Source organism: Entelurus aequoreus, linkage group LG12 (assembly GCF_033978785.1).
Source record: "Entelurus aequoreus isolate RoL-2023_Sb linkage group LG12, RoL_Eaeq_v1.1, whole genome shotgun sequence".
In the NCBI taxonomy this organism is placed as follows: domain Eukaryota; kingdom Metazoa; phylum Chordata; class Actinopteri; order Syngnathiformes; family Syngnathidae; genus Entelurus; species Entelurus aequoreus.
Window position 1 is genome coordinate 6,067,325 of NC_084742.1, and position 24,620 is coordinate 6,091,944.

The 24,620-nt window shown below is 39.8% G+C and overlaps 2 protein-coding genes across 3 annotated transcripts in view; both read left to right on the forward strand.

Moving 5' to 3' along the window:
- Positions 1 to 15,748: 15,748 nt before the first annotated feature.
- Positions 15,749 to 21,420, forward strand: LOC133662651 (placenta-specific gene 8 protein-like). Of its 2 annotated transcripts, XM_062066764.1 has the most exons (5): positions 15,749 to 15,942; positions 16,559 to 16,638; positions 16,865 to 16,974; positions 17,261 to 17,415; positions 20,942 to 21,420. In XM_062066764.1, exons 3-5 carry the CDS (start codon positions 16,872 to 16,874, stop codon positions 21,122 to 21,124), a joined length of 441 nt encoding a protein of 146 aa, XP_061922748.1. In that variant the 5' UTR covers positions 15,749 to 15,942; positions 16,559 to 16,638; positions 16,865 to 16,871; the 3' UTR covers positions 21,125 to 21,420. The 2 variants fall into 2 exon arrangements, with proteins under 2 accessions (XP_061922748.1, XP_061922749.1); XM_062066765.1 differs by lacking the exons at positions 15,749 to 15,942; positions 16,559 to 16,638; positions 16,865 to 16,974; positions 17,261 to 17,415 and adding exons at positions 18,374 to 19,858; positions 19,931 to 20,055.
- A 1,794-nt stretch (positions 21,421 to 23,214) lies between these two features.
- LOC133662652 (cornifelin homolog A-like) overlaps positions 23,215 to 24,620 on the forward strand; it is a 6,488-nt gene continuing 5,082 nt past the window's right edge. The window contains exon 1 of the mRNA XM_062066766.1: positions 23,215 to 23,362. Within this exon, the coding sequence (XP_061922750.1) occupies positions 23,254 to 23,362 (109 nt within the window). The 5' untranslated portion in view covers positions 23,215 to 23,253. The remainder of the gene's footprint in view (positions 23,363 to 24,620) is intronic.

Below are 24,620 nucleotides of genomic sequence, written 5' to 3' on the forward strand. Positions count from 1 at the left end.
AGATAGATAGATAGATAGATAGATAGATAGATAGATATACATCTATATACAGTATATATGTATATATACAGTATATATAGATGTATATCTATATAGATGTATATATAAATATGTATATGTATATATAAATATGTATGTATATATATATGTGTGTATATATATACATATATGTATAAATATATATATATATATATATATATATATATATATATATATATATATATATATATATATATATATATATATATACATATATATATATATATACAAATATATATGCATATATATATTTACATATATATAAATATGAGTGTCTCTAATATATAAATACACACAAGTTACATATACATATATGTATCATATATACAAAATATATATTATATATATATATACTATATAAATCATATATTATATGTGTGTGTGTGTGTGTGTGTGTGTGTGTGCCCGCATGCGCACTGGTTTTAGCATCGCTCATGTGCAAAACTACATCTTTCAAATGTTTTGTATCAATCTTTGCAAGGCTCAGACGTACCATAACCATCATGTATAATAATTGCATCTTCTCTGCAAGGCAGTATCAATATATATCATGAATATATTATATCATGTACACTATATTGCCAAACGTATTTGGCCCCCTGCCTTGACTCACATATGATATTGAAGTGCCATCCCATTCCTAACCCATAGGGTTCAATATGATGTCGGTCCACCTTTTGCAGCTATTACAGCTTCAACTCTTCTGGGAAGGCTGTCCACAAGGTTGCGGAGTGTGTTTATAGGAATTTTCCACCATTCTTCCAAAAGCGCATTGGTGAGGTCACACACTGATGTTGGTCGAGAAGGCCTGGCCCTCAGTCTCCGTTCTAATTCATCCCAAAGGTGTTCTCTCGGGTTCAGGTCAGGACTCTGTGTAGGCCAGTCAAGTTCATCCATACCAGACTCTGTCATCCATAACTTTATGGACCTTGCTTTGTGCACTGGTGCACAGTCATGTTGGAAGAGGAAGGGGCCCGCTCCAAACTGTTCCCACAAGGTTGGGAGCATGGAATTGTCCAAAATGTTTTGGTATCCTGGAGCATTCAAAGTTCCTTTCACTGGAACTAAGGGGCCAAGCCCAACTCCTGAAAAACAACCCCACACCATAATTCCTCCTCCACCAAATTTCACGCTCGGCACAATGCTGTCCGAAATGTACCGTTTTCCTGTCAACCTCCAAACCCAGACTGGTCCATCAGATTGCCAAATGGAAAAGCGTGACTCATCACTTCAGAGAACGTGTCTCCAGTGCTCTAGAGTCCAGTGGTGACATGCTTTACACCACTGCATCCCACGCTTTGCATTGGACTTGGTGATGTATGGCTTAGATTCAGCTGCTCGGCCATGGAAACCCATTACATGAATCTCTCTGCGTACTGTACGTGGGCTAATTGGAAGGTCACATGAAGTTTGGACCTCTGAAGCAACTGACTGTGCAAAAAGTCTTAGCACTAAGCGCTTCAGCATCCGCTGACTCATCTCTGTCAGTTTACATGGCCTATCACTTCGTGGCTGAGTTGCTGTTGTTCCCAAAGTCTTCACTTTTCTTATAATAAAGCAGACAGTTGACTTTGGAATATTTAGGAGCGAGGAAATTTCACGACTGGATTTGTTGCACAGGTGGCATCCTATGATAGTTCCATGCTGGAAATCACTGAGAGCGGCCCATTCTTTCACAAATGTTTGTAGAAACAGTCTCCATGCCTAAGTGCTTGATTTTATTGGCCAAGTGATTAGGACACCTGATTCTCATCATTTGGATGGGTGGCCAAATACTTTTGGCAATATAGTGTATATTATATATACATATATATTGTGTTTATGTGTATACATAAAAGTTATAGAAAACCTACTGTATATAAATACAAAAGTTTAAAAGTCATTCTACATTTACACATACACAATATATGCCATAGGTGGCAAAGTAAATTAGTGTAATATCTTATTACACTAATTTATACCTTATTTCTTCAAAATGCCTCATGAGGGCCAATAGATATCAAATCACAATAAGCCACTCAATATCAAATATTTGCAAATATTTATTTTTGCCATATGTATGACTTTCACACTTTGTTTTCTTTTACATGACATACTCTTGCATGTAGCGTTATGTACTTGTATGAAATAAAAGGCAGCATTTTCCATGGTGTTGTAATGAGAGAGGGGGAAAAATGCATTCACGTGCATTCTTTAGTTGTTATGCTGATGAAAAGAATCCAAACCACAAACTTGGATAAAAATAGAAAGTCGACTCTTATGTGTCAAAACCTCATTCTGTGCCGCATGCTATGTGCAACCTGTCACATTGTGGGCACCTGCTCAGCGATAAACGAGCTCCACTCGTCATTACAATTGTTGGATGTTTAGCTAGCTGACAAAATAACAATTATCTCATGAAGATATGTATTTTATTTCCGTGGATGCAGTTTGAAAGGCTGGCCATTTCCATGCAAACAACATAAAAATATCTTGATTAAAAAACAACAAGAACAACAACAACAAAGAAGTTGTAACAATCTTACAGCCAAATAAGTCAAAAATAAATAAGTCAACAATTTATCACCACAAGCATCTCTGGATCACAACAATAATAACAAAAAATAATTTGGTGCTTCTCATCCTGGTGTGATTGTCCTGTCCTGTCCATTGAAACCAGTACTGTGTCATTAATATAAACAAGACATTGCTATCTCCCGGTTGCCACGGCGACTCGGCCCTCAGCATGCAGGCCACAGCGGTGCGGTGTGATAAATACTATACCACGTATTTTTAGCCCTTTAAAGACCGAGTTTGGGGACGATGCTCTCACGTACTTCATGCATAGAAGTGTGCAACACGTCACTGCACGTAACGTAAAGCATTCCCACAAAGTGCAAACCAACAATAACCATTTAGAAACTTTAAAAGGAAGAAAAAAAAAATACAGCACAAAAGTGTTTCTCGTCTTTTAAAAGCAATACAAATCAGTCGTTTTTTGCGAAATGTCATAAATTGCAAGCTTCCATCTCCTGGTTAATACAGAAAGCACTTGACCAGTATGACCAGTATGACCAGTACAGAAGACACTCCTCCTGCAAGGATGCTCCAAAGCCATCTCAGCCTCTCACTAACACACTCCAGTGCAACTCCACGCAACCAGCTGTCGTTTACAAGTCAACTCGAAGACCTCCTAGGGTTAAGAGGAGGGGAGGGCACAGAGAGCCATGAAAAGTCTGGAAAGAGGTGACATGATTTTACAATGAAGGCGTAGGTTCCGCCCCTCTTTGGGCCTCTCACACCCTCACCAGCCTATGCTGGAGACACTTGGCATCAAGCATGGAGACATTCTGGTGGCAGATGTCCTCACTCAGGACATGGGGAGGGACACGGGACACTGGCCGTTGTTGTTCATGATGTCGTCCAACACTTCGTCATCCAAGTCCACTAAAAAGAGGAAGATTGGGAAATGTGAAGAAGAAATGATGTATACTTCCAATCAATCCACGACATTTATCTGCATCATGTTGCTGAATGTGGTGAGCGATTGTGAATGCTATATAGAGCAGTGTAAAAAGAAAAGCAGGCAGAAATGACTCTTTGAAAGTGCACTCTGCAAGCTTTTGGTAAAACAAACTGGTAAAATAGCAGAATATACAAATAATCTGAGTTAAATCAAGTAATATGTAAAAAAGCTCTTTAAAGGCCATTTTAGAGGCTTTTGGTGTTAACTTAGATTGCAAATATAAAATATCAAAATAACCTATGTACTGTATCCAACCAGATTTGTGTAGCATCATATAATTCCTAAAAGCTCTTTAAAAATATCTTTCAGAAACATTTGTTGAAATCTAAACTGGAAAAAAAAAATTGAATGTAAAAATAACCTACCCATTTTCGCATTTTGGTTTGGAATACTTAAGCTAGGCCACGTAATAGCTCATGTAAACTTCTTAATTGTATATTTTAGAGGCTTTTTGTGAAATCTACGATGGTAAATGTAGCAGAATATAAAAATAACATATGTATTCAAGCCAACAGACGACATTTTGTTTTGGAATATTTGTGTGATCATGTTGCATATTATGTCCTGAAAGCTCTTTAAAAGTATATTTTAGAAGATTTTGTTGAAATCTAAAAAATTTAAAAAATAATAATAATGTGAAAAATAACCTACATATTCACAGCAGACGACATTTTGGTTTGGAATACTTGAGTTAGGACACATACAGTATGTCACAAATGCATCTTAAAAAGTATATTTTAGAGGCTTTTAGTGAAATATAGCAGAATATAAAAATAACCCACATATTCAACCCCAACAGAAGACATTTTGGTTTGCAATATTTTAATTAGGTCACATAATCCTTACTTTCATATCTTCTTTATTGCGCAACCTTTGTCAGAGTATGCACCAAGTATCATATACCATAAGGCCCTCTCAAAATGTAGATACAACGTTAAGTAATAATATTAAAAAATTTAGCTTATTAAAAGGCCATTTTAGAGGCTTTTGCTGAAATCTAAGATGGCAAATATAAAATATCAAAATAACCTACGTACTGTATCCAACCAGGGAGATGGCATTTTGGTTTGTGTAGCATTACTTATTATTTCCTAAAAGTTATTTAAAAATATATTTTAAAAATATTTGTTGAAATCTAAACTGGAAAAAAATAAAATGTAAAAACAACCTACCCATTTTGGCATTTTGGTTTGAAATACTTAAGCTAAGCCACGTAATATCTCATGAAAAAATTATATTTTAGAGGTGTTTTGTGAAATCTACGATGGTAAATGTAGCAGATTATAAATATAACCTATGTATTCAAGCCAACAGACGACATTTTGGTTTGGAATATTTGTGTAATGTTACATATTATGTCCTGAAAGCTCTTTAAAAATATCCATCCATCCATTTTCTACCGCTTGTCCCTTTCGGGGTCACGGGGGTGCTGGAGCCTATCTCAGTTGCATTCGGGTGGAAGGCGGGGTACACCCTGGACAAGACACCCCTCATCACAGGGCCAACACAGATAGACAGACAACATCCACACTCACATTCACACACTAGGGCCAATTTAGTGTTGCCAATCAACCTATCCCCAGGTGCATGTATATTTTTGAATATTTTGTTGAAATCTAAAAAGGTAAAAAATAATAATAATAAAAATAACCTACATATTCACAGCAGACGACATTTTGGTTTGGAATACTTGAGATAGACCACATTTGTCACAAAATCATCTTAATGCATTTAGTGAAATGTAGCAGAATATAAAAATAACCCACATATTCAACCCAACAGAAGACATTTTGTTTTGCAATATTATTGCATATGTTGTCAGAGTATGCACCAAGTATTATATACCATAAGGGCCTCTCAAAATGTAGATACAACGTTAAGTAATAATAATAAGAACAACAACAACAACAACAACATGATTATTAATAATAATAATTACAAATATATCATATTGCATACATATGATCATTATTACACAATATGATGCATCACATATTTCTAGTTTCTCATTACAGCATGTCCGTAATAGTTATTTTTGTTTTTTTTTAATTGTTCATCATTCAAAATCAAAACATAATGGTGAATGCTAACCATACTGTTAGTATTTCAATCACCATAATAGGAACCATAATCTTGGCATTAAAAAAAAAATCATTCAAATGTCCCATCCATCCATTTTTCTACCGCTTGTCCCTCTCGGGGTCGCGGGGGGGTGCTGGAGCCCAGTTGCACTCGGGCTGAAGGCGGTATACACCCTGGACAAGTCGCCACCTCATTGCATGGCCAACACAGATAGACCGACAACATTGTGAAAATTACCTTTCTTGGAGCGACCAATCTGGCCCAATTTGGGAGCCCTCTGGCCAAGCCTCTGGGGGTTGGGACCGCTGCCCTGGTCTTGACCTGGGCCGTGCTGGCCCCCTTGATCGGGCTGGATGGGCGGGGCAGTGGGTGGGACGAGCTCGGGGATGCCGGAAGACCCATACATGGCTGCTGCCAGGAGCTGCAGTGCCTGCTTTACGCCACTAGATGTCCCCACAGCACAAAGTTGACTGTTTGTGTGCTGCTCTTCACTTCCGCAATGGCAGCGATAACGATATCGATCACAATAAAACGTTGGGATTGTCCTTTATGGGCTGTGAATGAAAAGAGACACGTTTGGACAATTGTTAAATGTTGAAAATATATGCTGGAGATGACGGTACAAAAGCCCAATTTAACTGATCGTGACCACCCTATCAACACTCCTCCCTGAGAAGAAATCGTAAATAAAATGACCAGCAAGGTTCAAACGCCATCAACACATCCAGAAAAGGTTTAATCCCGATAATTACCTTCCAGCGAGGTTGCAATGCAGCTGTAGAGCGGCAAAGAAGACTTCCCTGCGCCGTGTTGTTGTTTACCGGAGCTCTCTCTCTCCCTACCGAGGGCGAGTGGGTTTATTTAAAGGAGCCTCTTCCTCTCCGCCGTGGGGACATCCTCCGGTTTTTATCCCCCTCACACACACACACACACACACACACACACACGCTCCAAGCTGAAAACGCACAACGCTGTCACTTCACGGGAGAGATCAAGCGTGGAAAAAAAGTAGCGGTGCGTAATTACGCATGTCAGACACGCTGTGTGACTCAGCCTCGGCCAATGAGTGACACCACCTCATAAGCCTCCTGCGTGAGTCACGTGATGCTGCAAGTCACCTGACGATGGCTGACAAGTGCAACCAGTTTGCGTGGGAGAAAACTGAAGTCCCCTTTCTAATTATGCACCTTTGGGCTGCAGGAACCTGACTCAACATGAACTTCATGGTTATGTTGGTGACAATTCTACAGTATATCATACTTTTTAAGCTCCTGGAACCCCCATGCAGGTTTTACAGTGCAGAACTTTTCTTAATGCACAACTACTTTAAAATATAATCTTAGAGAAAAATGTCATTTCAACATTTGTATGCACGTACAACACTTAAGACCTTCAGTATATCAGTATGTGGAATTAAATTATGGAATGGATTAAGCAAAGAAAACAAACAATGTACTAATATAATCCACTTCAAGAAACTCTTCAAACTTAAAGTGTTTACAAAGTACAAAGAAGAAGAACCGTGATAAACATTCTGAATTTATCTCATCCATCCATTCATTTTCTAGATAATCTTACTCATCTCACCGTATGAAATATAACTAACTTCACCAATTATTATTTATTTATTTGTATTGTTAGTACTATAGAGTGTATTGTGAATAAATTGAGAACAGGAAGTGAACAAAAGTTTTAGCAACTGCTATGTAAAGGAAAATAGGTAGGATCAAATAAGCTCTGCTTCTTCCTACTCCTTTTCGAACATGTTGAATAGAGAAACTGGAAATTGTGATGTAACATGCTGTATGCATGCATGTTCCAAATAAACTCAAACTCAACTCAACTCAACTTTGGAATGGGAAAATACAAAAATGTGACATAAAACTTTTATTTTTAGAAACTTTTGTTCAAACTTTTTCACCAAGTACCACCTCAGAAAACACTTGGCTCTCCGTGTACCATCATTATCGATGTGTGTCGATCATAATATTTTATTAGAGCGTATCAAAACGCGTATTGGTATGTCAGACTTAGCCTTGTCTTGGTTTAACTCTTATCTTACTGACAGGATGCAGTGTGTCTCCCATAACAATGTGACCTCGGACTATGTCAAGGTAACGTGTGGAGTTCCCCAGGGTTCGGTTCTTGGCCCTGCACTCTTTAGTATTTACATGCTGCCGCTAGGTGACATCATACGCAAGTACGGTGTTAGCTTTCACTGTTATGCTGATGACACCCAACTCTACATGCCCCTAAAGCTGACCAACACGCCGGATTGTAGTCAGCTGGAGGCGTGTCTTAATGAAATTAAACAATGGATGTCCGCTAACTTTTTGCAACTCAACGCTAAGAAAACGAAAATGCTGATTATCGGTCCTGCTAGACACCAACATCTATTTAATAATACCACCTTAACATTTGACAACCAAACAATTACACAAGGCGACTCGGTAAAGAATCTGGGTATTATCTTCAACCCAACTCTCTCGTTTGAGTCACACATTAAGAGTGTTACTAAAACGGCCTTCTTTCATCTCCGTAATATCGCTAAAATTCGTTCCATTTTGTCCACTAGCGACGCTGAGATCATTGTTCATGCGTTCGTTACGTCTCGTCTCGATTACTGTAACGTATTATTTTCGGGTCTCCCTATATCTAGCATTAAAAGATTACAGTTGGTACAAAATGCGGCTGCAAGGCTTTTGACAAAAACAAGAAAGTTTGATCATATTACGCCTATACTGGCTCACCTGCACTGGCTTCCTGTGCACTTAAGATGCGACTTTAAGGTTTTACTACTTACGTATAAAATACTACACGGTTTAGCTCCAGCCTATCTCGCCGATTGTATTGTACCATATGTCCCGGCAAGAAATCTGCGTTCAAAGAACTCCGGCTTATTAGTGATTCCCAGAGCCAAAAAAAAGTCTGCGGGCTATAGAGCGTTTTCTATTCGGGCTCCAGTACTCTGGAATGCCCTCCCGGTAACAGTTAGAGATGCTACCTCAGTAGAAGCATTTAAGTCCCATCTTAAAACTCATTTGTATAATCTAGCCTTTAAATAGACCCCCCTTTTTTAGACCAGTTGATCTGCCGTTTCTTTTCTTCTCTCCTCTTCTCCCCTGTCCCTTGCGAGGGGGAGTTGCATAGGTCCGGTGGCCATGGATGAAGTGCTGGCTGTCCAGAGTCGGGACCCCGGGTGGACCACTAGCCTGTGCATCGGTTGGGGACATCTCTGCGCTGCTGACCCGTCTCCGCTCGGGATGGTTTCCTGTTGGCCCCGCTGTGGACTGGACTCTCGCTGATGTGTTGGATCCACTGTGGACTGGACTTTCACAATGTTATGCCAGACCCACTCGACATCCATTGCTTTCGGTCTCCCCTAGAGGGGGGGGGGTTACCCACATATGCGGTCCTCTCCAAGGTTTCTCATAGTCATTCACCGACGTCCCACTGGGGTGAGTTTTTCCTTGCCCGTATGTGGGCTCTGTACCGAGGATGTCGTTGTGGCTTGTACAGCCCTTTGAGACACTTGTGATTTAGGGCTATATAAATAAACATTGATTGATTGATTGATCATTATGACTAACATTAAAACACAGTAGCATAGTGGGCCTAAGTATTCATTATAACAAGGCAGAGGTTTTATTCAACAAGTATGTTTAAACAATTTTTCCACTGTAACATTACACACAATGCACACACATCATTAACAATGATACTCCATAATACAGTACATATTTACAGAGTTCTTTGGCGTACTACTAGATCAGGGGTGTCAAATTCATTTTAGATCGGGGGTCACATGGAGAAAAATCTACTCCCAAGTGGGCCGGACTGGTAAAATCCCAGCACGATAACTTAAAAATAAAGACAACTTCAGATTGTTTTCTTTGTTTAAAAATAGAAAAAGCACATTCTGAAATTGTACAAATCATAATGTTGTTGGGGGTTTTTTTACACTTACATGTTGCGGTTAATAGTATTCTCTCTTTATTTGTCGTTATTTATATTTTCTGAATAAATTATGTGATAATGTTCATCAGTCAACTCATTGGTGTTAATTTTCAATCCATCAGGATAAAAAATTATATCAAAATCAAATTACAGGATGTTATTTATGTAGTTTGATCTTTTTCCTCGATGGATGTACTAACATCATGTGGTTTATTTTGTACATATGTAGCATCATCTACAAAGATACAAAGAATTGCTATTGCGACATCCAGTGGACACATTTAGAACAGCTGTTTCTTTCATTCAAAAATTTTAGGTTAATTTTTATACTTAGCAAACTCATCCGGATAAAACCTGATTCTGGAGAGAAAGTAAAAACAGTTATTATTTAAATGCCAAAGGAATAAAAAAGAACAACAGTACATGATACTAAATTGGTCAACAAACTTAATACAAGCCATTTACCGCACCATGGGCAGTATAAATAGCACAAAATGGAAACCAAAAAATATATACATTCTAAATTTAGACTCATCATGGCTATTCTCTTGTAGTGTAATCATGGTCTACACGATTGTCTTTTGGGCCACATGACAGCAATTTGATTCTCGGCAGAGTCATTATTATTTAATGTCAGCAATTGTCTTATCAGAAGACAAGAGCCCTCCTGTGCCATCCCTGAAGAAAAAAAACCTGGACACGCCACTGAGCCCGCGGTACTACAGTTTGAGAACCTCTGCTTTAGTTCATAAAAGTTATTGGACATTTGGTGTAAAATGAGAAGCCAAAAACATTTTTAATACCACTTGTCCTTTTTAAAGTGAGCTATAGTCTATCAACAGCTAATCATAGAATGGATATAGACAACTACATTACATAATGTTTTTGTTGTTGTTTTTACAAATTTACAAAAAAAACAGACGATATTGTATTGGAGATGTTATTTTTACTTCAATTTTAATTGTTTAGATTCATTTAAAAAATATTATTTGTTGTTTATTGTGTCTGAAATAAATACATACTTTAAATACATGAATGGATGAATGAATGAATGCTTAAATAAATGAATAAATGAAACAATGAATAAGTGAATACAATGAATAAGCATTCACACTCACTCGTACACATATATTGACAATTTAGAGCAGCGGGTCCAAAGTGTGGCCCTCGCTTGGATTTTCATTGGCCCTCGGCACATTCTTAAAATAAACTTAGATACGAATGGGGGGGGAAAAGAGCAGTAATTCTATGAGAACCAAGTCAAAATACTAGGAGAGCAATGTTGTAATATCAAAGGAACAAGTCCTTTCAGATACATAATACGGAAATATTGAAAAATTTATATTTTTCGAAAGTCATAATATAATGACAAATTGTGTATATACAGTAGTGTGCTGATGTAGATCCATCCATCCATTTTTACTTACTGTTTATTTGTCCCTCTCAGGGTCGCAGGGGGTCTCGAGCACTTGGGTGGAAGGCGGGGTACACCCTGGACAAGTCGCCCCTCATCGCAGGGCCACTATTCACACTCACACATTCTAGAGTCACCAATCAACCAATCTCCAGGTGCATGTCTTTGGAAGTGGGAGGAAGCTGGAGTACCCGGAGAGAACCCAGACAGCCACGGGGAGAACTCCACAAAGAAACACCCCAGTCAGGGAATCGAACCCTGGACCTTCTCACTGTGAGGCACAAGCACTAACCACAGCAAAGGGTGGCTATTTTGAAGAAACTAGAATATAAAACATGTTTTCCGTTATTTCACCTTTTTTTGGTTAAGTACATAACTCCACATGTGTTCATTCATAGTTTTGATACAATGTAAATAGTCATGAAAATAAAGAAAACGCATTGAATGAGGAGAAGGTGTGTCCAAACTTTTGGCCTGTACTGTATATATATATATTATTATTATTATTATTATATATTTTTTTTAACTTTCCACACTTAAATCTCGAGATCGACTTAAGAGCTATCCAAATTAAAGTGTTTTAGTTTTTTTATATTTTATGCACTTTTTGTCAAAGAAAAAAAAAAGTATGGCAAAAACACAAACTATGCAATACTTATGCACGCACACACAATCTTGTGTCACTACCAACTCACCAATATTGTTTTTATAAACATAAAAGTTGTTGGCAGATTCAAAGCAACTATGCGCCTAATATGAATATATATGGTACTCTAGCGGTTGAGGGGTCGAATTATACCTCCAATATTTTCACGCATCTCAAAAGGAAATGCTCGGATTCAGTTGGTTTTCATGGAAAAAGCATTGTAAAATGACAGGTTTATAGCATTCAATCGATTGCAACTGGACTGTTTGGTTTGTCTTAGAAGACGTTTTGCCGCTCATCCGAGTAGGTGGATTGATCAGATCTAGTCCAGCGACTGGTACCAAAACCCAAAATATTTATACTACAAAAACCAGGAGTGTGTGCCTGGGCAAGGATGCTTTCGCCCTATTGCAGTGAGAAAAACAACTGTTTTCATGCAAACAAGTAAATTGAAGTGTAAATTCCCCTCGTTAGCATTGAGGTATTGTGTGGCAGAACGATTGCTATGGATCGACTACTACCAGTCCAAAATAGTCAAGATCCCCCGCGTAGATTGGTCAGACTTAGATCTGACTAATCTAAGTCTATGAACACGAACCGATGAAGCCTACTCGGATGAGCAGCGAAACGTCTTCTAAGAGAAACTGAGCAGTTCAGTTGCAATCGATTGAATGCCCTGAGATGACAATGAACTGGATGAATGAGAACATTCATAGACAACAGGTTTAAAGTATATCAAAAGGGTCCCAGTTAACTTTAACATACATTCACTCAATTGCTCATGCTAAAAATAATATAATAAATAAGAACGGACAATACAAATTTTTTTATTAATTCCTTTACAACTTCTGTGGCCATATTTCATTTCGCATACTTTTTAATATGAACATTCTCTTGCATTTTGTCATCTTCAAATGCAATAAAAAAAAGACCCAAAGAGGTTCCAAGTCTCTCCAAGGGCCTCCACATCATGTATGCTATCCTTGCTGATAAATATACTGATACCCCCGCAAAAAAAGCAATTGTTATCTCATGAGTTAGAGTTGATGACAAGTGACCACGGATGTGTCTTTTGCACCGTTGTGGACAGGATGAATCTGTGATGTATTAACTGTTGTGTTCTTTATTTGCTGATGTATTTGGTCCATCCATCCTTCAGCCATGGGAGCAAGGTTCACATCCGCTGAAGATTTGCAATGTCTCAAGTGTTAAAATTAACTCCAAAAACAACATGAACTTTACCCTTCAAGCTAATGGTCTCCACATGAAGAGCCACTTTCTCAGCTAATCTATCCAACCATCTAACCGAGTCAGCTGCTCGGGCCCTTATCCACAAGCAGGTATGGCTGAAACTCCCACCATAGAACCTGAATTTATCTCCATTGGGGACAAACAGGAATAACAACTCCAAGGAGGATCACTGGAAACATCATGTGGGCTTTGTTCCAGAAATTCTTCACGGAGGATAATACCAAAGAAACTTTTATATACAAACCCCGTTTCCATATGAGTTGGGAAATTGTGTTAGATGTAAATATAAACGGAATACAATGATTTGCAAATCCTTTTCAACCCATATTCAATTGAATGCACTACAAAGACAATATATTTGATGTTCAAACTCATAAACTTCATTTTTTTTTTGCAAATAATAATTAACTTAGAATTTCATGGCTGCAACACGTGCCAAAGTAGTTGGGAAAGGGCATGTTCACCACTGTGTTACATGGCCTTTCCTTTTAACAACACTCAGTAAACGTTTGGGAAGTGACGAGACACATTTTTTAAGCTTCTCAGGTGGAATTCTTTCCCATTCTTGCTTGATGTACAGCTTAAGTTGTTCAACAGTCCGGGGGTCTCCGTTGTGGTATTTTAGGCTTCATATTGCGCCACACATTTTCAATGGGAGACAGGTCTGGACTACAGGCAGGCCAGTCTAGTACCCACACTCTTTTACTATGAAGCCACGTTGATGTAACACGTGGCTCTGCATTGTCTTGCTGAAATAAGCAGGGGCGTCCATAGTAACGTTGCTTGGATGGCAACATATGTTGCTCCAAAACCTGTATGTACCTTTCAGCATTAATGGCGCCTTCACAGATGTGTAAGTTACCCATGTCTTCGGCACTAATACACCCCCATACCATCACAGATGCTGGCTTTTCAACTTTGCGCCTATAACAATGCGGATGGTTATTTTCCTCTTTGGTCCGGAGGACACGACGTCCACAGTTTCCAAAAACAATTCAAAATGTGGACTCGTCAGACCACAGAACACTTTTCCACTTTGTATCAGTCCATCTTAGATGAGCTCAGGCCCAGCGAAGCCGACGGCGTTTCTGGGTGTTGTTGATAAACGGTTTTCGCCTTGCATAGGAGAGTTTTAACTTGCACTTACAGATGTAGCGACCAACTGTAGTTACTGACAGTGGGTTTCTGAAGTGTTCCTGAGCCCATGTGGTGATATCCTTTACACACTGATGTCGCTTTTTGATGCACTACAGCCTGAGGGATCAAAGGTCACGGGCTTAGCTGCTTACGTGCAGTGATTTCTCCAGATTCTCTGAACCCTTTGATGATATTACGGACCGTAGATGCTGAAATCCCTAAATTCCTTGCAATAGCTGGTTGAGAAAGGTTTTTCTTAAACTGTTCAACAATTTGCTCACGCATTTGTTGACAAAGTGGTGACCCTCGCCCCATCCTTGTTTGTGAATGACTGAGCATTTCATGGAATCTACTTTTATACCCAATCATGGCACCCACCTGTTCCCAATTTGCCTGTTCACCTGTGGGATGTTCCAAATAACTGTTTAGTGAGCATTCCTCAACTTTATCAGTATTTATTGCCACCTTTCCCAACTTCTTTGTCATGTGTTGCTGGCATCAAATTCTAAAGTTAATGATTATTTGCAACAAAAAAAAAATGTTTATCAGTATGAACATCAAATATGTTGTCTTTGTAGCATATTCAACTGAATATGGGTTGAAAAGGATTTGCAAATCATTGTATTCGTTTATATTTACATCTAACACAATTTCCCAACTCATATGGAAACGAGGTTTGTATATAATTTAGAGTAGTCAATGTACAGCATGTATGGCAGTATAGGTTTACTGTCCATTAAAAATTTGTCAACACAAGTGCCATTATTGTGTAATCCTCTGAGGCTGAATTAAGAGTGTATGCTAAATGTTCCCCAAATTGTTCCATCTAATTCCTAAACAGTAAATATGACACATTATACAAATTTTCTCCAAAATGAAACCCCTCAGGTAGAAAAATAGCTACAATGCATCAAAATTAGTTGTATTGCTAATCTTACAGGCCTAAAGTCTTTACCACAGTATGGAAAACTCAATTTATGCACATTATTCAAAATAAATAAAAAATTACATAATTAGAATAAATTTGTATTTAAAGGGTTAACATAATTTAAATAAAAAACAACAAAAACATTTTTATTTTGGACTGAAGTGAAATGTAGAAAAATAATATGAATCTCAAAACTCTTAACTCCTTGAGGAATTTTTGTCCTGGTGGTACTTAACCAGGCTGAAATGATTCACCAATGTATTGTTGATGTATGAAAGAATTTGAAATCCATACATCCATCCATTTTCTACCACTTGTCCCTTTTGGGGTCGCGGGGGGGTGCTGGAGCCTATCTCAGCTGCATTCGGGCGGAAGGCGGTGGTACACTCTGGACAAGTCGCCACCTCATCACAGGGCCAACACCAAAGACAGACAACATTTACACTCACATTCATAACAACATGTTAAAATTGAACTTGGAAAAAATGGGAAAAGATAATTCCATTCAGAATAATAAAGTTAGTCACTTGCACTCATGTGTTGCAGATATTTAGACAATAATGGCTGTGTTGAATCTTTTTCAGTGGAACCTCAATTTTATAACCACTCATTGTACAAACGTTTTGATTTAAGAAACACAGACCGAATAAAAATATGCTTTAGTGTACGAACCTTGTCTCAGTGTAGGAACATTTCATCCTCACACTGCGTGCCTTGCAGCACAGCCATTTTGTACCCAGCAGCACGTTCATGGTGGGCGGCAATTGTGGGCGATCTGATCGACTGCCGGTGGTCGTTCAGTCAGCAGAGCAGTGCTGTGTTTTGAGCAATTTTGCAACATGTTTCTAGTTTTGCTAGCTCAATATGAGTCCAAAGAGAGCAATGGAAAAGCAATGTGTGGTTTGAAATATTCAGGAAGTATCCACAGCGTTGTCGACACTGCCTCATCCTTCCGCTGCAAGCAAAGAAGATTAACCAACAAGGTAAAATGGATTATATTTTTAATTCTTAGTCATTGTAATCAACTGGTTGCTAAAGTCAAACTGGTTGCTGATGTGAAAACGTTTTGTGATTTCAAACTTCAAGTGCACCACAGGGCTAGTGACAGTGTGTGCGTGTCGGCAGGGCAGCTGCAATTAAGAACAGTTTAGCTTCCTGTTTTGACTTTGTTATTAAATAGAACGTTGATCCATTACCACATTGTTGTGTTTGTTTGATATTCAGTGTTATGTGTTGCATGCTATATTGGGTTCCAAGTATACAAACCTTAATGGACTTTAGTTGAGGCTAGAACTCATTATTGATATGTACATTGTTTCTTATGGAGAAATTTGCTTCAATATACAAACATTTATATTTACTAACCTTATTCAAGAACCAATTATATTCGTAAATTGAGGTTCCACTGTACTGCTCTACAAGCTGTACACTGACTGCTCTAAAGTATATCCAAGTTTTCATTTGATAGAAATGTCACTTAAATTTTGTCACAGCATCCTTACTAAAATGGCAAAGTTATCAATATCAACATTGTTTGTGCAAGCAGTAGTCTCAGCGAAACCAGTTTTAATTGCAAGTGTTTACACCAAAACACTGCAGGTCAAGCACACGGGGAGTTAAAGGGGTAGCAGGCAGATACAGAAGTGCAACAACATCCGTTAGGAGGACTACATTGAAAGGTAAGTTCTGCTTTCCTATTTACTTTGTAGCACTATAAGGAGATCATTGACTGAAGATGAGTAAAAAGTCAATGGAATCCCACAGGTTCGAATCCGGTCCACTGAGCTTTGTTAGCCAGAATGCTACCTTGGGCAGACCATCATAACATTATTTAATGTTCATGCGTCGTGTGACCCAGAATAAATAAATAAATATTCAGTTGTAATTTTGAGTACATCCTGAAAGGTCATCGATGCCCCGACATGTGATCCGGGTCCAGCCGCAAAGTAGGCGCAAACAAGAGGCCGGGCAATGGAGCACGGGTCTTTGTGCGTGTCATGAAGACATGGGCGACTGTAAGTAAGTTATGACGTGACAAGCCAGAGACATTTTGTTGGTCAATGAGCCTATGTGTGTGTTTGTGTGTGTGTGTGTGTGTGTGTGTGTGTGTGTGTGTGTGTGTGTGTGTGTGTGTGTGTGTGTGTGTGTGTGTGTGTGCGTGTGTGTGTATGTGTGTGTGTGTGTGTGTGTGTGTGTGTGTGTGTGTGTGTGTGTGTGTGTGTGTGTGTGTGTGTGTGTGTGTGTGTGTGTGTGTGTGTGTGTGTGTGTGTGTGTGTGTTGTGTGTGTGTGTGTGCTTGCAGGCTGCTTTGCCCTCTGCTGCCTCCCGGTGTTCACCTGTAAGGTGAGCAGCAAGGCGGGCGCGTGCCCACTGCTGCCCCTGCTGGACTGTATCGGCTGCGTGCCGCCAGCCTCCCTTGCCATGAGGGCCTCTGTGAGGGAACGATACGGCATACAGGTGTGATGTGGTCACGTCACTGATGTCCATTCTAGCTCTTTATGGCCTTCATGCACCTTGATTTGTGCACCAGGAGTGTTGCAAGCGTACAATGGTGTAAAACGGGGGTGTCAAACTTGTTTTCATTGAGGGCCACATCGCAGTTATGGCTGCCCTCAGAGAGCCGCAAGTAACAGTGAATATAAATGAATATATTTGTAGAAGTATTTGTCTAATGATATTTCTTAATTGCCTATGCATTTCATTATTATACATATTTTTTTATGTGCACTGTAAAAGAATATCTGTAGATTTGATGGTAAAAAAAAGTCACCAGAATTTTACCGTCAAATTGACAGTGTTTTTTTTTTTTTACAGCATATTACTCTTAATGGAAAAACGGTACCACAGTTTCAAAAATAAATTATTAAAAAATAGACAACTGAACTGCCAGTGTTTTATCGCAAAATCTTCAGTTGTTGTTTTTACAGTGTATTACTGCAAATGGAAAAAAAGGTTCCCCAGTTTATTTTTTATGTTTTTTTACAGTAAAATGTTTGATACTACAATATTTTTTACATTATTGTGCAATTTTAAAGTTGAAAGGGAAACTGCACTTTTAGGGGAATTTTGCGTATCGTTCACAATCCTTAATGTAAGCCAAGAACACATATGTTTTTATTTTTTTATTCATTCTAAATATTAAATACATGCGATCAAATAGACCGGTCCTGACTGTTGTTTGTGCTTATGCACTAAACAGCAGTTCAGAGTATGAGTCCTTTTTGGAGTCCCTAAAGTACTGGAGAGTGCTTACTCTGCTGATTCCCTTGTTCTACTGGGAGACTCAACGCTCACTTTGTTTTGTCATTGGACTTTTGTACTCGTCACAGATCGTCCCGAACTAACACCATGTTCAAACATAAGGGTGTCCATACGTGCACTTGGCATCAGGACATCCTAGGCCACAGTTCAATGATTGACTTTGTGGTTGTATAATCGGATTTGCGGTCTCATTTTTTGGACACACGGGTGAAGAGAGGGGCGGAGCTTTCAACCGATCACCACCTGGTGGTGAGTCGGCTCTGATGGTGGGGGAGGACCCTCACAGGCATAGTGAGGGTCTGCTGGGAACATTTGGCAGAGTCTCCCATCAGAGAGAGTTTTAAGTCCCACCTCCAGAAGAACTTCAAATATGTTACGAAGGAGGCCCTAGACATTGAGTCCAAGTGGACCATGTTCTGTGCCTCTATTGTCGAGGCAGGCGATCGACCAAGGTGGTCGGTGCCTGCTGTGGCGGTAATCGCAGAACCCGCTACTGGACACCAGCGGTGAGGGATGCCGTCAAGCTGAAGAAGGAGACCTATTGGGTCCTTTTGGCTCATGGGACTCCGATGTGCGGCTTTGGCGGTTGCAAAGGCAAACACTCTGACACGGGAAGAGTTTGGCAAAGCCATGGATAACGACTTGTTATTGCCAGCAGTAAGTCAAACCCATTTCCAGTGAGGGTTGGACTCTGCCAGGGCTGACATTTGTCACCAATTCTGTTCATTAAATTTATGGACAACATTTCTTGGTGCAGTCAGGGCGTTGAGGGGATCCAGTTTGGTGGCTGCAAGATTAGGTCACTGCTTTTTTTCTGGCTTATCTGGCAAGGATCTTCAGCTCTCAGTGGATCAGTTTTCAGCTGAGTGTGAAGCAACTGGGATGTAAATCAGCGCTTCCAAGTCTGACTCCATGTTTCTCGCCCGGAAAAGAGTGGAGTGCAATCTCCAGGTTGGGGAGGAGATCCTTCCACAAGTGGAGGAGTTCAAGCACCTCGGGGTCTTGTTAACGAGTGGGGGAAGAGTGGATCGTGAGAACGACAGGCGGATCGGTGCAGCGTGGTGACCCTGAATCGGTGCGTCGTGGTGAAAGAGGCAAAGCTCTCAATTTACCAGTCAATCTACGTCCCTATTCTCACCTATGGTAATGAGCTTTGAGTTATAACTAAAGGGATCACAGGTACAAACACTTGAAATGAGTTTCCTCCCCCGGGTGGCTGTACTCTCTCTTAGAGATAGGGTGAGAAGCTCTGTCATTCGGGAGGAGCTCAGAGTAGAACAGCTGCTCCTCCTCATCGAGAGTAGCCAGATGAGGTGGTGCGAGCATCTGGTCAGAATGCCCCCACGTCCGACCGGTAGGAGACCACGGGAAAGACCCAGGACACGGTGGAGAGACTGTGTCTCCTGGCAGGCCTGGAAGGCCTCAGGATCCCCTGGGAAGAGCTGGACTAAATAGTTGGGTAGAGGGAAGTCCAGGCTTCTCTGCATAGGCTGCTGCCCCCGCAACCCGGCTTCGGATAAGCGGAAGAAGATGGATGGATGAATGGATGGCACTTACTGCACAAGGTCTGCTGTCATTAGGATGCCGACTGATAGAATTTTGTTGTTGGAGGGTGTAACTCTCATGACTGTCATGACAGGTTTGGACTTTGTTTATTTTCTTTATTGTGTTTGGTGTTGTTTCTTTTCCAGCGCTCTTATTTTATTTTCAGTGCTACTTCCTGTTTGCCTCACTAGTCTGGCGCCAATGGGGGTTATGACTGAAAGGACAAGACAAACAGAACCTGTCAAAGTGTACCAGCTTGTTGGATTACATCTTTGTCCTTCTACTATCCAGGTGTGAGACATGATTTATGATCTACAATAACTTTCACTAGCAAAGGAAGCGAGGAAGCAGCTGTACACTCATAAACGTAGGCACAGTGATCACGGCACCGCTATAAATCGTTTTACCGCTTATAATAATAATAATAATATCACTAATGCTTGGTTAATAATCAAGTCACAAAATATAAATAGAGGATTGTTGGCGCTTTTTGGATGCTTTTTAGTGGGTTTTATGGGAAGAATAGAGGACCGTCCATTGGTTCTCCTATAAGCTGAATTTTATTTTTGGGGTAAAATGCTTTATATATATATATATATATATATATATATATATATATATATATATATATATATATATATATATATTCGTTGTCATCTACATAAAATGGCGGGCCAGATCTGGCCCCCCGGGCCTTGAGTTTGACACCTGTGGTGTAAAATGTCTTAGAGCGTTATTAGCATTGAGGGGTGCAACCCAAAGGCGTGGTACTGTAACCTTAATAGGACTTTTTGGATGCTGTGCTCAGCAAGAGGAGTAGAAAGAAAGATGGAGGTGGGGGCGGTTGAAGTTGGAGCGCTGCCATGATAGAAGGAGGTGGTTGGTAATGTTGGCTCCTTCGGAGGCGGAGTGGGCCGCGGATCGCTCTCAGTACCGATAAAAGCTCAGAGCATGTAAAAAAAAAATCTTAATTTCTCCTGGCAGTAACATTCACGCATGTTGGTGATAATATCAATATTAGGAATGTTGCGTTTTGGTGGAGTGCCAATCTAGTTTGCTGGTGACATGGTTTACGACCTCAAAGAGTGCACATGAACACAAATAATCATGTATGATTAGATATGATTTTTAAGGATCATGTGTTCATCCTTTGCCTCCCACTCGTGTTCCCTTGCAGGGCAGCGTGTGGAGCGACTGCTTGTACGGATGCTGCTGCTACACGCTATCTTGGCTGCAGATCTCCAGGGAGCTGAAAAGAAGGGCTGCAGCTCATGCCTCCTCCTCCTCATCATCCTCCTCTTCTTCTTCTGCAGCCAAATACACTACACTCCCTCTCCTGCAGGGGTCGCACTTGGTCTGAATCACATGGACTCTCTGGACTTTGGGGCTTTCATTAACTAGTGCTCTAAAAAGACACTGAAGTGATTTTTACACAGCTATGTGGTAAAGTATCGGGCTGACATCAGATTTGCTGTCAATAAATGCCAGAATAAATTTCATTTTAGTCTAATACATTTTTTTTTAAATCAGATTATTCACTTTTCTCTCTGTTTCTCTCTCTCTCTGTGAATAGGGATGGGTACCAAATTCCGTAGATTCTACCTGGTATCTAGTCATTAAATCAATTGGTGCCATATATTAAATTCCGTTGATGCACATGATGTCATGTTCGGTTGCTCAAACACTTGGCGGGGAAACAAGCAGTCAAGCAGCACTTGGAGTGCACTAAGCCAACCTGCTTCTCGGTAATGTTAGAATTGTCCATGCTAACAAAGCAAGTATGCCTAATGAAAAACACACAAACGTACAGTCAGGCTCCACTTTTGAAAATGCGCTGGCTTTGCCATAGACATGCTACTGTTTAGCATGAAGGATTTTACATGGCCATTTTAACACCACCAAATTTGGTATGAAAACTACAAATAAGATGCAAGTTACAATCAAACAGTTGGTGTGTAATAAGTACAATACTTACAGTTTAAGAACTCTGTAGGGCTCAACAACAAAATAATAAATAATTCAGTGTCAAGGCAAAAATTACTCCTTGATTAGACAACACTTCGTAGCGTATACAATACTGCCATCTAACGTCTTGATGTTACAACTGCATGCCATCTACTATATCAGGGTTTCTGAACCATAGGGCCGGGGTCCATTGTTTAGTTATAGTTAAGAAACATATTCAGAATTAATTTTGTTTATTTATTTTAGCACAGCATAATTTTATGTGAATTTATTGTTAGCCAGTCATTTATGAGTTCCTTCTTACGCAGTATGTTTGGTTAGTATTTATTTTTCTAATTAGCCTGACCTCAGCCTCGATAATAATCTTTGTGAATAATACATGGTTTCATATCATTTGACAAGGTTTTAAACTGTGAGGTTAGATATAATTATTGAATATCATTCAAATTAGGAGTAAGATTACCACTACGGTGTTAATACTTGAGTTGGTCCCGGGCCCCTGTGTAGTGGAAAAAGTTGGGCCCCAAGGTCAAAACGATTAAGAACCCCTGCACTAAGTAATACTTGCAAATGAGACTCAGAAGTGTAAGAAAACAAGATACAACAGGACAGTGCAGTTATCATTATCAGCCCACTGTTAAATGTTAAACAAAAAAGAGCCTCTTATAAACACAAGTAGCAAAAATTGGTAATGTTGAGTACTGGTATCGATTCCCATCTACCAGGAATTGTTAACAAATGTGAGCGAGACCCATCCCCAATGACAACTCTTTAAAAGTATATTTTAGAAGATTATTTAGAAGCTTATTAAAAATAACAGAACATAAAAATGATCTATGTGTTCGACCCATGAAACGGCATTTTGTTTTAGAACATTTCAGTCACGTCACGTAAATCATGAATCCTAAACTTTCCAATCAAGTCTTTACTCATGCGTACTTTATGTTCGGTCCCATAACAATAATACCAGTGTGAATGCCGGGCAAGCATCTTTTTGTCATTTTTTGTTCTGTACCTCAGCCTTTAAAGCTGAATGGAATTTGCACCTGTCCTATTATGATGCTACACCGTGTACACTGCTGGGGTTGACACGTTCTGCCACGTAAAACACTGACTTTAATCATATTGTCCGATCAGCAGTACTCCTATTTGGTATTCGAGAACAAATTTACACTGACGCACTTTTCAATAAGTATATCTTATCTTAATCTTATCTTAATCGGTCTGCTCGACACGTCCGATTTGGCACGCTATACGACTGGCTTGACCTGTTGGTGCTACACGCATGTCTATAAAATAAGCGCGGCACAGGTGCTCATGCATCAGTCACCTTCTCTGCAGACCGGGTCACACACTCTGGTAAGATGTCCATGGACAGTATCTTGTTTACTTTGACTTTTGGGGGAATTGTATGGCCTATAATGATGCATGCACTGAACTCTTAAAGTCAGCCAAATAGGTGATGAATTGTTTTTTTTTTATCAACGCACAACTCTTCCCATTTATTTTCTCCATCAGCCAGCCATGTCTCAACAACTGAGCCAACCCAAGCCCTTCACTATGACCACCATGACGTCCATGTCAAACCAGTGGAGCTCGGGCATTTGCGACTGCTTCCAGGATTTGAATTTTTGTGAGTGAGCGCCTTAGTTCTCGTGCACGACCGAGTCTGTGCACGCAGCTGATGGCTCGGCCTGATGCAGCCTGCAGGAATGCTGCAGACAGGAGATGAAGCCTTGAGAATATGCAGGCACTATGATATGATGCCCCATATGATAAATCACTGAACTGCGTGCACTTTTAGGAGCACTGAAAGGCCCTCGGGTACTGGTGGGAGTGTGATGTGAGAGCAACAGGCAGGAAGGAAAGCTTTTGCTCAAACAAAAGAGTAAAAAGTTGCCAACAGGAAAGTAAAACTAAATTCTCAAAAATGTAGCACACAAGGGGCCGAAAGGAGCGAAGCTTAAAAGCCTGGCGTAGGACGAGACACGGCTGAGTAAAGAACCGTTGAAGCTGACTTGTTAACCAGCTGCAGCTGATCCACCTACTCAGTGGCCTAGTGGTTAGAGTGTCCGCCCTGAGATCGGTAGGTTGTGAGTTCCAACCCCGGCCGAGTCATACCAAAGACTATAAAAATGGGACCCATTACCTCCCTGCTTGGCACTCAGCATCAAGTGTTGGAATTGGGGGTTAAATCACCAAATATGATTCCCAGGCGTGGCACCGCTGCTGCCCACTGCTCCCCTCACCTCCCAGGGGGTGAACAAGGGGATGGGTCAAATGCAGAGGACCAATTTCACCACACCTAGTGTGTGTGTGACCATCATTGGTACTTTAACTTAACTTAACTTAACTTAACTTAACTTAACTTAACTTAACTCATCACCAGCAGAGGAGATGTCTCAAATTTATGTGAGAAAAAAATGCAAGCATATTTTTGGCCTTAATTAAGCATGTTTAAGCTTTAAAATGGCTGAATTAAACAAAGTAAAAATACTACAGTAGTATTGGCCACTAGAGGAGACCAAACCTATCAGATCACACTGTTCAGTATCGTGAGCACCAATTGGCCCAGCCTGTGCACGGCAGCATTACTATGTTGGATTAAACTAACGTAAAGGTGACGGAAGGGTGTTATTTTATGTCAAACGGGCTTTCAAAATGTTAAAAACTGCATTTAGAAAGTCACAAACAAGTTAATTATGCTATAGCTGTGAAAATATTTGATTAATTTTTTCCCATTTTTTTATTTTTTTTATTACACACAATGTTAATTCATCTGATTAAAGAAAAAGCCAACTCCAACCCACTTCCAGCTTACAATACTTAGGATAGCAATGTACTGAGCAAGTAAAAAGATATACAAATGCAGTAAATGTGATTAAAAGCAA